The 18,522-nt window shown below is 26.4% G+C and overlaps 3 protein-coding genes across 5 annotated transcripts in view; 1 reads left to right on the top strand and 2 right to left on the bottom strand.

The window, feature by feature from the left end:
- The window catches only part of LOC129963540 (GPI ethanolamine phosphate transferase 1-like), a 30,884-nt gene extending 23,355 nt beyond the window's left edge, over positions 1–7,529 (bottom strand). Inside the window, exons 1-5 of the mRNA XM_056077981.1 lie at positions 6,995–7,529; positions 4,966–5,186; positions 3,671–3,774; positions 2,792–2,916; positions 1,517–1,647 (exon numbers count right to left, since the gene is read on the bottom strand). Coding sequence (XP_055933956.1) covers positions 1,517–1,647; positions 2,792–2,916; positions 3,671–3,774; positions 4,966–5,186; positions 6,995–7,215 — 802 coding nt within the window. The 5' untranslated portion in view covers positions 7,216–7,529. The remainder of the gene's footprint in view (positions 1–1,516; positions 1,648–2,791; positions 2,917–3,670; positions 3,775–4,965; positions 5,187–6,994) is intronic.
- A 263-nt stretch (positions 7,530–7,792) lies between these two features.
- Positions 7,793–9,233, top strand: LOC129963594 (zinc finger protein 511-like). The gene has a single exon (XM_056078063.1). It carries the CDS (start codon positions 7,885–7,887, stop codon positions 8,587–8,589), a length of 705 nt encoding a protein of 234 aa, XP_055934038.1. The 5' UTR covers positions 7,793–7,884; the 3' UTR covers positions 8,590–9,233.
- Positions 9,234–14,050: 4,817 nt separating this feature from the next.
- Positions 14,051–18,522, bottom strand: part of LOC129963929 (cytochrome P450 4V2-like) — a 28,197-nt gene continuing 23,725 nt past the window's right edge. For all 3 annotated transcript variants that reach the window (XM_056078525.1, XM_056078526.1, XM_056078528.1), the window contains 3 exons: positions 17,593–17,659; positions 16,583–16,762; positions 14,051–14,355 (listed from right to left, as the gene is read on the bottom strand). In XM_056078525.1, the coding sequence (XP_055934500.1) occupies positions 14,183–14,355; positions 16,583–16,762; positions 17,593–17,659 (420 nt within the window). In that variant the 3' untranslated portion in view covers positions 14,051–14,182. The remainder of the gene's footprint in view (positions 14,356–16,582; positions 16,763–17,592; positions 17,660–18,522) is intronic.

Below are 18,522 nucleotides of genomic sequence, written 5' to 3'. Positions count from 1 at the left end.
TTGCCTTTTCGTTTTTCCTTTAGTGCTATTTTATGGTATTTTTTTGTTTTTATTGTTATTTTTGTTATTGTATTTTTACTTAGTAGTAGTTATTTTCTTCTAATTTGTTGTTTTGTATTTTCCTTCCTGTTAAAATGGTATATCTCTTGGGCCTAATTTCAGGGGATTTTCGGGTCATGAGGAATCATTATTAGACAAATGTCTGCATTTTCTTCACAGAAAAAATCCCTTACTTCTTTGAATCCCTACCTGAGGGTGACCCTTGAAAAAGTCTTCAGACCAGATTCTTTTTTATATTTTTTTCGGTTTAATTTTTATTAATTTATTTTTTTATTTTCCTATTAACTTGATTTTAATACTTTTGTATCAATTCATCTGTGTTTTAGAAGTAGCTGCAGTTGCGCTCTCTAAATACTATGAAGTTCTTTTTTGGTTTTAGTTTGAATAGGTAATAAATTTTGTTGCGATTTCGAAACTGTTTTGTTTTGTTTTCATTTTAGTTTTGTTTTCAAACTATTTCTTACTTTAGATTGGTTAATGTTAAATACTGCTACTTTTCTATAAGAAAATATCAATATAATTCATTTATTGGATGAATCAATATTATATATTATTTGTTAGTATCATCAAATAAGAATATCAAATAAATATAATGACACTTTGCAAAGCAAATGACTAACTTTCTTTTATTTTAACAGAATGACACGAAAAAAAAATGTAAGTAGTATTGCACAAAATTTGAAGTTATTAGAAATGAATTCTTCTCTAAAGCCACAGGAAAAAAAAAATCTATCAAATTAGCAATTTTTTAAAAAACAATATTATGCAACAGAAAATTAAAATAAAAAAGCAATATGCCCAAGTGTATAAGAAAGCATAACAATTATTAAAAAAAAAAAAAAAAAAAAACACATCCCGCCCCCAAGATATTTTTCAAAATGAATAAAAATATATAAAAGATACTTTGCTACATAACAATTCTATTTGCACCAATTAATACTATTTCATAAGCAAATTCAATACTTCTAGAAAGTTTTCTTCCTTCTTTATTTACAATTTATTAAAAAAAAAAAAAAAACCATGGTTTCAAAAGATTGGATTATCTGATTTTGATTTGGAATAGTTAATTTCTGTATTCACAAAGGAATCACAATAAGTTTAAAAGGCATCAATGAAAAATAGAAATTTGTGAATGCTTCATACATTATAGAAATTCTTAATCTTATTCATTATAGAAATTAGATACATTATAGAAATTCTTAATTCTTATAGAAATTAATCTTCATAATAATAACTAATATATGATGAAATACATATTTCAAAATAGCAACTGAAAAAATCTAAATGATAAAAATGATATCTTTGCAATATATATATATATATATATATATATATATATATATATATATATATATATATATATAAAAAATTATAATAAAAGTTTAATGAAAGTTTCATAATATATAAACAATCAGAACATTTCGATATAAATACAATTTCAATAAATGGAACAAACCCCAATCTGTCATTCCATGGTCAGAAGTGAAAATGTATGCTGTTTTCCCATCATTTTCAAAGAAGGAATCAATCAGTTGAACACATTTTTGAATACCTGCATCAACAACTTGAGTATTTTTAATGTATTCTCTGCAAAGAAAAAAAAAAGATATATATAATATAAATGTAAAAAGATGACACTGTCAATAATATTATTTAAAAAAATCTATTTTCTGCCTCTTATAATTTACAAATTTTTAATTGAAATCAAAGTCATCATAAAAGGTGATGTATACGTAAAACTTTTGGTTAATATCAGTGAATTTTGATTTTGTATTTCCAATTATTTTTATTGATTCTAAAATATCTCTAACATAGAAAATATTTAATATTATTAAATTTAACATATCTTACTTTAGGATATTTTCATTATATTTATCTGTTCAGGTTTTGACTTGATAATCTTAAATTTTCATGAAGTAAAAACTTAGAAGGAAAAAGCATTTTTTTAACCCAATTTTTTTTTTTCTGTAATGTAAAACTGATTGATTATTCCTGAAATTTTGAATCCTTCTTCCAGTTATAAAACCTTTAACGATTTTATCATTTTTACTTTTTAAAAATAAACAAGTATAGATGAATGTTTTTGAAATTCCAATTCAGCATACATTATTATGTTAAAATATTCTTGAATTTTTATAAGTTCTATAAATTAAGTTTTCGAATTTTTATTTTAAAATTTAAATTATTTTCCCCCTGTTTTCAAAAAGGTTTTTAATCTGAGGTTTTTAGTTAAAAAAAATTACATACAAATTAAATATTTACATTAATATTTACAGATAAATAGTTCAAGTTTTGTTTCAATCAATAGTGTTTAATTTTTGTTACACTATTTCTTAATACTCATAAAAAATCTGTAAGAATGCTTTTAAAATTAAAATATTTACTAGTTCTGCAATACAAATTTAATCAAATTATAACATATTTTACAATGAGTCTGATAGAAGTATATGTTTATGAGTTAAGAAGAATTTTGGAGAATTTCTATTCTGTAATGCAAATCTACAACTAGAAGAGTTTTAATATCCTCAAATAAAAACCTGAAAGTTTCATAATTAAAAAAAATTAATGTATAAAAAATTAAAAACACAATTTATTGAGATATTTTTTGATATTATAAATTATAAAAATAAATTAAAAACATTTTCAACATAGAAACTAAAAAGGCAAATAAATAAAGTAGGTCTGTACAACATATACATCACAAATTGAGGGAGCTTGCCTCATTGCTTACTGGGAACCAGGCTTGTAGGAGTGACCACTAATATCCATTCCTAACAAATGCAGGAACAGTATATTTTTGTCTTGAAAGAGCATATTCTTCAAGGTTGCATTAGCTCTAGCTTCATCAAAAAATTTCTAAAAATCACAAAGAAATTAAAGAAATTGTAAACATGATACAATTAATAAATTATTAAAATATATCATTTAAATAAATAATAAATTAAAACAATTATGTTTTCTAAAATAGTTTTGTGCAATAAAATTTAACAGATGATTTGCAATTCTAATTGATTACTCTTGATTTATAAGAAAATAATGCAATAGAATTTCAGTCATATAGTAGAAGTTTTAGCAATTGGAAATTATAAATTTTTTTGTATATAAAAGTAATAGAATATTTCTCATTTTAAGATTTTAGAATAATAAATGTATTGAAAATTAACAATAAAAAAAAGACTTTATACCAATTACCCTTTCATAGAAGGAATGACAATAAAAGTTATTGCTTGATAATGATTGCCAGTAATAAAATCTTATAAGAAATTAAATTAATACTATTTTTTAATCTGTTCAACTTTATTTTTTAAAATTTGCTATATTTTTAGAAAAAAAAAGTACTTTTAAAAGGAATATTTAATATTTACAAAATTTTAAATTTATATATTAATTATTTTTCAGTTTTTGAAAAGTCCATTCATACAAACTAAATGGAGAGAGAATTTTTTTCAGCAGATACAGAGATGCTAATAAAAACATTATGTATTACATATATATTTAAAAAAATAAATTTTAAATAACTTTTTTTTATTTGAAAAAATCTTGTTATATTTTTAGGAAAATGTATTTTCAGAAATATTTGATATTTACAAAATTTTAAATTTAAACTAACTTCCAACTTTTGAAAGACCCATTCATCCAAACTATATGGAGAGGCTGCAGCAAAATCTTCTTCGGCGGATGTATAAGTATGAATAAAGACATTATTACGTATGCCTGTAAAAAAAAGTCCAAAATAAATATCTTAAAATACATTATTAGAATTTTTATAGTTATTTTGTTTCCTTTGACAATAAAATAATTCTTTTTTACTGTCAAAGAAAAAAAAATCATTAGCATCTATAATAAAGTAACATCCTTAAGTTACACAATGAAGCTTGTTAGATATACTTGCAAAATTACACATTATAATTCAAAGTGTTTTTAAAAACAAGACAATTACATGCCATTCCAGTTGTATGAACTAAAATTCAATTCTAGTCTTTATCAATATAAAAATACAGTATGATTCTTTAAAAATGTTAATTCTTTAAAAAGTTAGATGTTTTAAAATAAGAAAGCAATTTTTAAGCAATGAGAATTGAATTTAACGTTTAATTACCTTAATTTGTAACAGTGATTAAAAAATGCACACTTAAAAAAAACTTCATAATTGCTTACTTATGAAGTGAAACTTTTAATTATAAACAAATTTCAAAAAATATATTAAAAACATAGAAATTTATTTATTATGGAAAAAATAAGCCATAATTTCATATTTTCATCATCAAGAATAAGGGGGGGGGAAGACAAGATGAAAAATTAGTTGCAACATTGAAACATATTGTTGAGAAATATGCTTAAAACATTTCTTAAAAACTTATTAAAATAGGGAAAGATAATGTTTGTTCATTGAAAAGATAATGTTTTGAATTTTAAGATGTCAAAATCATTTTTATGTTGAAATCTTTTCAGAAAATATAGAAAAACATCAAAGTTTTGCTTAATTAATTAGAGATGTAAATACAATTTACCAAAAAAATTATCCAAGGTAAATATTCTCAGCCTCCGAAGTTATATCTATGCAAAATTTAGGTCAAATGGTCTATATTATTGAGTACTAACACAAATACACACTTCTATGAGAATTATTAATTCTAGCAATATATATATATATATATATATTAAGCATCCAATACTCACTGAATAAGAAATGAAATTGATAAAATCTCTCTCTCTTTCACTTACACACACACATATAATCTATTTTCAATATTATGATACCAATTTTACAGTGTTTCATAACAATTTCATTTCAAGAAATTTTAAAATACATACTATAAAAAATTATGACCTGTAAAACTGCATATCAAGATATTGTATTTATTAACTTTTTATATAAACACAATAAAAATGAGATATACTTACCTTTACTAAACATCGGGAGAATGTCAGGGCTACCCCAGGCCCATGTGTATCTACTTTCATTAAAAACAGAATCAAACTCCACAGGATTTTCTTTCCATCCTTTAGTAACAGCACTGACATCTTCATAAATTCCACCAATGATAGCAACATGGCCAGGGCGAGATTCAGTTGGTACTCGAGTATGAGAAACACCCCAAGCACCAACATTTGTTATAATATCCCTACAAATTATAATGATTATTATATAATAAAAAGGGAAAATTATATTATATCAGCTTATCTTATGATTATGTAAAATGACAAAAATTTATATTTTAAATAATTTTGAAACATTTTACTCTTATTTGTATAGTCGTGTATTAACTGCCGGCCAGCGACTAATCATAAAAAAATAACCATGTCTTATCTTAATCTATTGATTGTGTTCTGCCTATTATTATCTGTCTATTGACTGTCTTATCTTAGTCTATTGACTGTCTTACATTAGTCTATTAACTGTGTTTGCCAATAACATGTAGTTCAGCCAGAAGTTTATCAATTACACTCAGTTAATACACAAATACTATATTATTCAACCAGAGAACTAAAATGGTTAAATGTCTCATATATTATTTCTGTTGTTAACATCCCTTTTTCTCAATTAATATAAGGTTTATAAAGAGGAATAAGATATTAATGAATATAATTTTTAACTGACTTATAACAAAAACAAAGATTACTCATTTATATAAAATTCAATATTTATTTTAAAATAAATAAAAACATCGTAGACATTGTGAAGCCATGGATGCATAGTTCAGAACACATTTCACTGAATATTTAATTTTGACAAAAGAAAAAAACATTTTGGGTGTTTGAGGTGGTGAATGGTTACATTTGTAAGTTTCACACAAGCGTATAGTTGAATTGATACTGAGACTAAAAATATTCCTCTACACTAATAATAAAAATAAATGTGTGTATGTGCATGTGTGTTAGAATCTTACAAGAAGGAAGATTACAACTTTTTCTGTTTACAAGAAACAGATAAGAAGAGAACAAAACTAGGTTATGCAATCCCATAAACAGAATGTGTACAAAGTATATGCCATCACAATAAGACAAAAATATCCTCAGCTATTAGGCTTGTGTAGATCCTAATTTATTCTTACTATTATGTTTAGATAATAGCTGATTTCAATAAAATGAGATTACCCACAGAGACTTATTCACACATAATTCAAGAATGCTATTTCAGGAAAAGATTTTGTAGCATTTTAATAACAGATTAAAAGTAAAATAAAAGCTATATCTCACTGGGAACAATTAAACAACAATTTTTGTGTGATATATAATAAATATCCATAACCTAAAATAATCCAGTGACCTTTTTTAATTTACTGTCTGCACCCTCAGAAGAAGATATTCTTTAACTACAGACCTGGATACAATATCTCCCCTCCAAACTTAAGAGCTACACAAACAATAAGATGTGTGATCCTTGACAGAGGCTACTCTATAAACATGATGAAACTATCTAATTTGAATTGTTTCTAGCAATAACTTACTAAATTTGATATTAGACTACAGCATTGTTAAGATTTATTATATAAAGTTATTTTAATAGTTAATGATAATTTAATGTCAATACCATATTGTGTTCTTAGTTCTAGCCAGAATCATATGTGCAGCAAATACTTGATGGAATTAAACTATAGATCTGGGACGTTTTCGTTCCAAAATCAAAATCACCAGGACATTATGGTTCACATTATGCAGATCACAGTTAAAAGCTCAGAACATTTTTTAATCTTGAAATAAAAGACTTGAAGAAAAAACCAAATTCTTGGGATAAAAATTCGGCTCCATTATCATGAACTGACATTGCTTAGGAATATGAATTTTCAATTCCATAATAGAACATGCAGTTATTAATAGCTGAACATATCATGATACATGTATACTCATAATGTTAAACAAGTTAAAAGTGCATTCAATGGTTTATGAAACAGTTCTCAAATTTTTAACTTTAAGACAACAAGAAACTAACCTTAAGAAAGGAGAATTCGTATCACCAGAGTCCGCAACTTCAAAAAATTTATCTGCTCTCATGCCATCAGCAACAAAAAGTACAAGTCTTTTAGCTGGTGCAGGAAGAGGTGTTGAATAAGGAGTCATTCCATGAATAATCGGAGATTTAAAATAAACATCAAAGACTGAATATAAAAAAATTGCATGAATCGCAATGCTTAGTGCGCCAAATACAAACATTCTTATTAATCTACAGAAAAATAAAGAATTTAAACAAATTTTTACTCAGTTTTGAAAATAAAAAAAATTGTAATGAATTACGAAAAAGTTGAAATGAGGAGTTTGGGATGTGAACAAAAATGTAGATTCTATTCCATAAATATTTAAAATCAAACAATCAGAATTTTCAAATATTTCTGGTAATTAAGTGAAATTATTTTTATAAAATAAGATAGTCGGTAACAGTTTCTTGCCGCCTGGAAAAATAGCGTGTTTGGTTATAAAATAAAAAACGAAACTAATGTTTTGATTTTTGCGAGCAGCACGATAGAAGATGGGGAAGAGGAGAAGAGACGTGTAAAGATTGAAGAAGTAACAATATAAAAAAAAGAGCATTTTCAAAATTTGATAAAAAAAGCAGTTACTAATTTTGCTAATAAAAATTAAGATGGTGACTCGAAAATTCTAAATAACTGTATAAAAATATTGCATGACTTTAGTACTTTAATTCTATTCAATATCTTATAAAAAATTATTTTCTCTATGAATTGCTCTAGTTCGTACTTTTGAAGTTACATCTCAACTCTACCAACAATAATTGAATGGGTTGCTTTTGAAATTTTCTGTTTATTTTCAAATTTTTTAATCTCAGCACGATTGAAACAGATTGTTGAAAGACAGAATTTTAAAATGAATACATTGACATCTATGTCTGATTTTGAAAATTTGCTTCAGATTCCCTTCGAACCTAAAATAGTAATTTATTCTCTAAACAGTGAGTTTTTTCGGCTTGGAAATTCTCTCTGCAAGTCTGAAAAACTGCAACAAAAATTTGCCATTGATCTGGACGAAGAAAAAGAATCTCTTAATTCCCTTCCCGAATTTCCTTGTGGTGAGAAAGGATGCCGGGCAACTTTTACAAATATCCGTGACTATGATGTTCATTTTAGAAGTGTTCACAGCCTTGTTTGTAGTCAGTGTAAACGAAATTTCCCCACCTATAACATGCTTGACATTCACATTCAAGAAAAACACGATAGTTACCATGAAGCTGCAAAAGCAAAGAATCTAGCGAAATTCTATTGTTTAGTTGACGGCTGTAATCATACTTACAGTTCTTCTGAAGAGAGAGATGCACATGTGTTAAAAGATCATAATTTTCCTCAGAATTTTAAATATCAAAAACTGGACAGAGGCGATAAAAACCCTGAAGCAATGGAAATTTCAAATGAAGGAGGGAATGTTAAATCAAATCTTCCTACTAGTTCAAGACGTAAGCCTTATGTGCCTTCAAATATTTGTTTTGGCCGTGGTTCATCTAGGACATTTTCCAAAAATACGAGTAAAAAATCAAATACTGATATAAGCATGAAAGAATTACAAGATGCCTTGTAGTGTTAAATCAGAAAAAGATAGATAATTTTTCTGGAAGCAATGTATTAAAGAATCTTATTAATAATTAATTTCACTTTGCTCAAGTTTGTTAAACTTTAAATATTGCTGAAAGAAATCTTAGTGTGATACAGCAATTAAAATATTATTTTTATATTTATTTTAAAGTTGTTTCATTTCTGTGCATTATATTTATGCAAATTAGTAAATGTGATATAATAAACTTGAACTGAATGAAATTTATAGTGTTTCACAGTATTTTTATTGATTAAATGTTTTTATTTTTAAAAGCAAATATGCCTAGCTTATTTGATTGTTTTGTCATGTTTTATGACAATTTCAAACTTTTTTTCCCCATTAGAACTTGGAGTAGTTATTTCAATATTGACTAGGCCTGTTACTTTAAAAAAAAAAAATTGAAGATTATCTATTTGCTGCTTAGTTTATATTGCATGTGAAAAAATACTCTGATTTATATGTAGAAATATATTTATTTAATTATTTTTCCTTAATAATTCTTTCTCTGTTTCCCTCCCTTCTATGAATTGGTATTACATTCCCTCCTTCTATACTTTGTAATTATTTCATTATATTTTGTTTTTTATTGAATTAGGTGATATGTTTTCTTTCTTTCTTTTTTTTTTTTTTTTTTTTTTTTTTGTATTTTAGGAAGTATTAGTTAATATACTAAAATAATCAATTTAAACCAACTATGAAGCTTACTTTTATAAGATTTTAATATTTATACTATATTTTTATTAATGAATGATATGGATTTTTTTTCCTATTGTTAAATATTTTTGTTGATATTGTTGTTCTTATTCTTAATGAAATTAAAAAGCAATTTACTTTTCACTAATTAGAACATTAATATAAAAAGAAAAGTTAAATACATTTGATTTTACAATAGAGCTCACTTTGGAATATTGTTACTATTGCATTTACTGTTTGATATATTGTTGCATGTTTTGTACAATAAACATATATTTAAACACATCAGAAGAATTCTATTCTTTCTATTTATTAATTGCAATCTAATTTTATTATCTGATCACATAATTTAATTTATTGATACTTATTACATTTCTTGTTGCTTTATCACATTGTATTTAGAATTTTGTAGTTTCTAGTGTTATTTCTAAGTTATTTGAATCAATAGTTTGTAAAAAGCTATAAATCCAAAAATTGTTTTCGATTAGGAGATTTTATTTGTCTTTTTTTTACAAAATTATTTATATTTGTGATTTTCAATCATTGTATTGAATATATATATATATATATATATACTCAACATATATATGTTGCATTTCAGTTTTTTTCAACACTTGTTCCTATTTTTAAACTATTTATTAAATATTTTGTAGTTAGTGTATCAGTAACTGATGCAACAATTACAAAACTTTTCCTAATAAAAGAAGTTAGCAACTAAAATACGTATAGGAGTGATCATTAGTATGTCTCCTAATTATTGTATTAAACATTTCAAAGATCATTGTTGCTATTTTGCAGGCATGATTTTAATACTTAAATTCATTGATGTTTTATACACTGTACTCATATAATTTATAATATTGCTTCTGCGATGATGCATTTCTATATGACAGATGTAGCTTTTCTTAAAAAATTTTTTAATAATTTTATAATTAGTTGTTAAATATTAATACATGAAATTTTGGTAAGTTTGTGATTAAAAATTTAACTTCAAACTAAATGTTCACAATTATTTTTCTTGCATTTCTTTTCTTTTTTATAAATATTTTTTTTAAATATCCAAAATTTTGATAATTTTTAACCTGTTATTACTTTGTTGTTTGTTTTGATAATTTTTAACCTGTTAATTACTTTGGAAATTAAGACAAAACTTTAAATATAGGAGAGTTTAAATATTTGTGAAACAGCTGTTTCTATTATCCTATTTGGTTTATTTCTATACACGAATTTTGGAGGTCATATTCCAGTATATGCTATCAAATAATGGCTCTAAATCTTGTGTTTCCTTTGACAATTATAAAAGTGATTGATATGGATTGAAAAGCTTTCACAATGTTTTTTAACACTGATGGCGTTTTGAGTCATAAGATTGTTTTCAAAGCTTGACACTCCTCTGGAACTGATAACCATTTATTAATTATCTAATTTTGGAAATGGCTTAAATTTTTGAACAAGCTTGATACCTATCTTAAATATCTTGGCAAAGTTTGATGGGCTGGACTATGCTGAAAACTGCATTATGAATTTGATTATACTATGATTATGGCATGGTAAATATATAGTGTTCAAAGGACCATTAATAATAATATCGGATATTATAATAACAATTATATGATAGTGGTATCAGAAGTGTTTTTGCTATCACAATTTTTTATGATTAAACTTGTTGCATATTAATTCAGAATTTCTGATCATCTAATTAAAGTTGTTTGAATCATTTTTATATAAAAAAAGTTGATATTCCTCATTTAATTTTTTATCCCCAGATTCGTTAATTCCTTTCTTTCATTTTAATAGAAAATTTAATAAATGAATTATAAGAAATGTTGATAAATTGAATGAAGTTATACCTTTTAGAACTGTAGCTAAATCTCCTTTTTAAAATCACTGTTTTCACGAATATTCTGTAAAAATAAAAAGTCTAAAAATTCTTTTTACAGAAAACAAATTTCTAAACATTTTTCATATTCAGTTCAACTTTTTGATAAATTCTTTATAGGGAGGATAATGATTCTCAATAGAAAAATCATTCATGTTTGATGAATTATTATCTCAATTAATATGAACAATTGTTGTTTTGAAAGTTTTTGTAACAACTATTTTGTGAAAGTAAGGATCTATATTAACATTTTTCTGCCTAGGTATGTGATGTTTCATTGGAAACTTACCTTTTTTCAGCTTATGATCAAATTTTATGAAATTAGTAGCCAAAAATGATAATGGTTTTTAATTTCCTTTTCCCTATAACTCCTTTGCTCCTTAAAATAGAAATATGGTTATTATTTTTTAGGTAGGGTGTTCACTTTTGAAGAAATTGGATTCTTCTATACAGTGTTGTCGATTATTTCTTAAGTCTACTCATTTAATTCTCCAATACTAGCTTTTCTGATTTGTTGAGATTTTTTTTATTTTTATTTGAAGCTATATTATGCTGATGTTCATATTATGTTCTTTGAGTGCTTTATCACAACTTTCCTATTATGGGACCTATCATGTTTGAGTCTTCTTTACCCTTAAGTTCCTTAGGATATTTCTGATTCAAAGTTATTTTATGAAATACATGCATCTGATGTTAAAGTGAGATGTCAATTTATTATGAGATGAGTTCTGCTCTTTAAAACTTAATCTTATTTGATGTTTCTAAGCAAAATATTTATGAAGTATTTGGAAAATTCAAACACGAGTCGAGGATTCCAAATTTCTTCTTTTGATTGCTCTAAATTCAGCTATTAAATTATTATTATTTTCTATTTCTTCAGTTTTACTAATCAGTAAACTGAAGAAGTACTGATCTTAACCGTGGAAGTAAAATCATAAACAGTCAAAAACGTAATGACCATTTAGAACTTATTCAACACTTTATAATTAGTATTTTTTCCCCTTGATAGTGTTTTTTTTAAAGCTAAATTCTTCATATTTTATAGCATTACTGAATTAAAAAGATATTACAATTCATTTTGATTTTATTTAGATCTCTCTTTTGTTAACTGGCATGTTTGCGGGAAATAAGAAAAAATTAAAGCATGAGAACAAATACAGTAGACTCCCGATTATCCGCGAGCGGGTTATCCGCGCCTGCCACACAAAGTTTTTTTTTTTTTTTTGCTTCCAAGCAAAGAGAAAATGCTTCCAAAGCAAGAAGCAAACACAAATGACTGATTTCTTCAAAAAGGTGAAGTTTTACAGTTATGCTTTTGTAATTACATAATACATTATAGTATTAAAACAGTACATATGTATTCATTTTTCTATGTATCCTTGACGCCTCTCGTAAGTACAAAGCACTTTTCTGTTTTCATTAACAAAATGCATTTTAGGTTAGTTTTGAGTGATATACTAAAACATTAAGCGCTAGTTAAACATTTCCTGCTGTTTATTTACGTTTTATTGTACATAAAATGATTTTTCAAACTAGGAATGGCTCTTTTCTCTTTTGCTATACCCGTTTTTAACTTTTTTCGGATTATCTGCGATTTTTGTTATCCGCGGCGGCCGTGCCACCCAATTCCGCGGATAATCGGGAGTGTACTGTATTTGTAATGCAGTTTCTTGGATCTATACAGAGATAGGAAAAGCAAATTGCAAATCTTTGATTAATGAAAAAGCACAGAGGCAAACTTCTGTACCAAGTGCAAAATTTATACAGTGTGAAATATATGAATAAATATATTTGGACATTGAATAAAATGCAAAAACAAATCTTTGTGTTTGGCCAATAATAGTGTCTCGAAACTTTTACAAAATATGAAACAAATGTTTATAAACATTTCAAAATTAATTTTTTTGTTAAAAAGATATTAAGAATAAAATAAAATTCTTAAAAAATAATATAAAATATCATTTGTTGGACATTTGAACATGCATATCAACAGCATAGTGCCATTTTTGTTTCAATTATCAAGAAATGTATCAGAAAGTAAGTATCTAATTTTTATTTTTCAACTGGTTCAAGAACTTTTATGTTAAGATTTCTTTATTTATATTAATTGCTGAATTTTTCCAAAATTCTTGCTTATTTTAAATATTATGCTTCGTAAGTACATTTTATCTGTTATTTATTTGCAATTAAATATACAAATACAAGCATGAATTCGAATTCTTATTTCGTCTTGTTTCATTGCCAATAATATTATGCATAGAAAACAATTTTTCTTAGAGTAAAATTGCCAAATTATTGACTGATATGAAAACTTGAATAAAGCAAGATATTAATAGAGAGCCTCATTTGCTATGTTTGCATATATTAAAACAGGTCCTAAATCTTTCGTCATGTGTACATCCAGTTATTTTTTTACCGATTTGTCAAAATTTTTTGGCATCTAGGGATTTTTCATGATACTGAATTATTTAAAAGACAAAAAATTATGGGTCTCAGTTGGAAAATTTGAAGATCATGCGAAAATAAATATGTAGGTGGCTTTTTTGTGAATGCTATTTACATACTTTTAAAGAGGACATTCTTCCAAATTCATTGACATTTTTTCTTTGAATTTAATTTTTATAGATTGCAAGTAATATAGCCAGTATCCGGATATTTTTTTAATGGACTCAACAATGGGTGACACAATAAGTTATTTCTTTTGAATACTTTTTGTGTTTCTTTATTTTTCATTTTGAGAATTGTTTTGGAGTATTCATTAAAATTGTTTTAACTTTCCCATCTAATCTTGGTGAAATAATCAAAATGAAATAGGCTTTTTAAAACGGACAACACCAATACAATTAATAATTTATTTCGTGGAAACAAATTAAATAAAATAAATAATTGAATATTTATTATGTTGTGACGAATTAAAAGAATCGTACATGTTCCTAAGAATACTTGTTTCAGATAAAGACAAATTTCTCATTAACATTTAAACACTAGTTTTCTATGAAAAATAATTCACAGATCTTTTGAATGTCGAGGTCTTATTCTCAGTCTTATTGGGCCGGACGGCTTTAAGTGAATTTTCAACGACGGTAAAACAGTATCTCTTGAATCCAGAGATTCGATGGTGAACTTCCTTAGAAGGGACGAGACAACAACTTTTGATTCCATTGTTGCAAATCTTTGACCTGGGGAAAAAAAAAATAGAGAAAACACTATCACTTTGGTATCTACAATACTGATTGCGATTTGTTTATACAGATAATTTTATTATTGAATAATTTGCATAGTGTAATTTTTACATATGTGCCACTTTAGTTTAGCAATTAAAATATTTCGAATCTTCGAAATCAGGTTTCTTAAACCACTGATATTACGTGTGAAGAAGCAAGGTATGTTAAGAATTCAGTTAACCACGTGATCTTCCTGGGCGGAACTAGCTGCCAATCATGTATCACGTGGTCTCCCTGATGTTGTTTAGTATATTTCTTTTCCAGTAGAAGCGAACTGGACTCCTGTATTAGGGGGAGTGTTATCTCGGCTCTCTCTCTCCCGAGAAATTTTATGTGTAGTTCTCTAGGCCTTCTACACTTTGGCGTAATCATGTGCCTTTTGTTGTTAATGTTACCAATAAACCCCATAAAAGACAACATGTGTCTTCAAGCCATTTCACCCAGACCACAATCTTCACTATCGAATGAATTATTGTGTAATCAAGAAATGCAACGATAATTTATTTTACAAGGTATAGATTCCCCAGGTTTTAATCATAAATTTGGTGTACCATAGATTTGATTCGATTAACAATTATTGAATACTAGTCTCGCCTTTGGACACCAGCTGGATCATTGAAGATATTGGTTATATTTAATTTCTATTAATCGCTTAGATAAAACTTGATTAAAGCTGGGTCATTATAATAGTTTTACTACATCCTGTTTATTGTATATTTATTATAATAGTTATCAGGATATCATAGCGTTATTATGCCTGGTGCATTTATTGTCTAAATTTAGTGGTTTTGTAATTTGACTTTTTTATTCGTCCCATAAGTTACAAAGATATTAAACAGTAGATATAACTTCATGCCCATGATTCCTTCAAATTATCAGTATTAAAGCTGTGTTATTTTAAAAGTTTTTTTTTCTCTTTTATATATATATATGTAAGCATTATTTTATGTAAAGCAAAATATAGTTTCGAAGACAGAGAAGAAATTTTCAATTTCGTGACGTCGTTTTATTTCATTTTGGAGAAGCAGGCATATGTACAAGCGATGAGCACACACACAACACAGAACGACACAGGGAGGAATAAGGAAAAAGCTCTTGGACATTTTATCCCTGGTCTTATATAAACTGATATTTTGATAGGGAAAATATTTCTTTACAGTACTAATATATTATTAAGATTCTGATAAGGATTTCTGACGCATATCAATCGCATGTAAAGGAAACAGGGATCTTTTAAAAAGAATGTGCTTACTGAAGAGTTTTCTATCTCTTAACGCGGAGCGTATGAATGTGTAGGTGTTTAGCCGATTCAGCTATAAAGCTTCTCTTGAATTAATTAAGTAGAGAAAGTGGAATTGGATCACGAAATAAGAGAATATTTTAGAATGAAGTTACTATGGGCGAAATTAAGATAAAACCTTGGAAATTAATTAAATTGAAATTAGAGTTTAAATATCATTACACACACACACACACATATATTCTGCATGGACTTTTCTAATGGAAATCATTCTCATGATATCATAACGCTATGAAAAACATAAATATACGATTCATTTATCTTCTAAATTTTGCGATATTATAGCTCCATATTTTTATTCATCCTGCAAATTACAGAGATTGAAGCAGAATCCTTCTTTAGTTGTCAACAATGGAAGAAAAGCACACGATTAAACATTTGATTAAATAATGAAACTGATCTGAATTTCAGGACAGCTGCGTAATCTATTGATGCAGTTAAGCAAAAAAATTAAATAAAAAATACTGAAATTGTGTAAAATTCATTATTGTGTCATAATATTGTAGGAAATTATCACACACACACTTAATAGAGATGTGCGCGTGAATTAATGTGAACGCATTAATTAAGTTTGTGAACTACTTAATTCACCACGCAAGTCCGATTTTAAGTTCTTAACCTACAAGCTGATTTCATCAGATGGATAGTGTATGCAAAGGTTAGAAATTTATTTATTATGCAATTAAATCAGCTATTGTCAAAGGCTATCGAATTGTTTAATGCGAAATTTATAAAATAAAACAAAAATTTAATTGTTAATCAAAAATAAATAAGAAATAATTTTTGATAATAAATAAAATATAAATAATTTCAGGTGAATTTTTTTTTTTTACTACACATTTCTGCCAGAAATTTAGGTGTAAATATTCTTTCAAATCTTACCTATACAGTTCCTTAGACCAGCTGAAAAAGGAACATAGCTATAATGGTGACGATTAGCTGAATTCTCTGGTAAGAAACGATCTGGATCAAATACTTCTGCATTGGGAAACACATCTTCGTCTCTGTGTAAGTGATACGACATTATGAGACAAGTCGATCCTTTCGGTAAAGTATAACCACCTGAAAATAAGTACAATAGTTTAACAAATTTTATCTTGTCTTACTCTTTGCATTGTTTTAATGAATTTCCGTATCACTCTCTGACGATGCATTTGATTTGTAAATTGTACGTGATTATAAAAAAAGTATAATTCTTGGGATTTGGAACTTAAGGGAATTAAAGAAAGAACTTAAAGAAATTAAACAATATAATATTAAAGTTGATAAAGTTTTATTACTGTTTCTTCAAACACATTGTAATCATAAGCATTGCAATGGGTTAGACATACTTTAGTTTAAAGAAGAATAAACAGCTGAGGAAACAAAAAATGTCGAAACCTTTTAAAACCAATCACTAATCTGGGCGAACAAACTGATCGCCAAAGGCGGCAAATTAATAGTTCACACAAAGCTTAGTAGATATTGAGACATAAAAAAATTTAATATTTGAAAAAAAAAAGCCATTTACCCTTTATTCTTTTTCATATTTTGGGCAACAATTTATAACGTCTTTCATTTGAGTCTTAAACTGCGACATTTAAGATAGATTTTCTCATAATGTCTATTTATCACTTTTTGGTATTAATGAGGGAATAAGTTTTAAAAGTTCTAGAAAATAATTGTCTTATAATTATTAGATACTTTTTTTATAAACTATAAATGATATATGAACAAATAAACAGAATAGATGAAGATTATGTGCAAATCTATTTTCGCAGTAGCTTTTAGAAAACTCTAGAGGCAAAAATAATAGACCGAGATTATTTGAAATAAAAATTGAAAGATATCATGTAAACACAAACAATTTTTATTCAGATTTTGAAGAAAATTTAATGAAAATAACTTCATACATATGTTTACATCGTCGCTGAGATCTCTTGCGAAAAATGGAGCTGGAGGATATAGCCTGTTGCTCTCCTAAATAAAAACAAATAATCAATTCAATAAAATCTTATTTTAAGAATACACTTTTATAATATACTAAGTAGAATTTTGTTTAATTTTAAATATTTTCTACATTTTTTTAAAATTTATAATTTGTTATTATATATATACTATGAAATACTATGATAACTTAGTTCTCAAATTCACTACCAGGTGGCTCATTTACACACTCCATTCATATCGAATCTAAATCTATATCTTTGCCAATGCCATATAAGGCTTTCGCGGCTTTATCCAATTTATAAAAAGTTATTCCAGAGAGAAGTGAATAGCTTTATTAGAGTATGCGAGAGAGTTTGAGGAAGACCACCCCTGGGTATCTTTTTTATAACTAATATTTTTTTTTCACACTTAGGCATATTAAGACATTTAATATTACGTATTCAAATTTCGTTAATATATATTTCTTTTTGTTCTTGGATTATGGTATTCATATATTCATAGACAAATAGAGTGTGCTATTTAAATTCAAAATTAGACACGGCCCAAGAACTTTGGAGGTAAAGTTTATATATACCGAAATTCCTCTGCCTTGATTTTGCGTTTTTAATTCATTACGTTCACAAACGCATGAAAGGATAATCAACTCGTTGACGGGTTTGATTCAAAATTATATACAAATCTGCAATTTCAGAGGGAAAATCATAAGACGAATTCAATTCTGATTAATCTGCGTTTTTGAGTTAAGACAAAGAAGGGCAAATAGCGAGGAATTTGGAATTCATCAACAATTTGATTGAAGCCTATAATTTTGAAGTAAAAACCGAATTTGCGATAAATTAAGCTAGTTCTCACCCCATCCCCTTTTTTAATTATACGGTTTTGGAAAAATGAGA

The sequence above is a fragment of the Argiope bruennichi genome, chromosome 3, assembly GCF_947563725.1.
Source record: "Argiope bruennichi chromosome 3, qqArgBrue1.1, whole genome shotgun sequence".
Classification (NCBI taxonomy): Eukaryota; Metazoa; Arthropoda; class Arachnida; order Araneae; family Araneidae; genus Argiope; species Argiope bruennichi.
The sequence above is the reverse complement of the archived record's forward strand: the minus strand, read 5'-3'. Positions and strand labels throughout refer to the sequence as shown.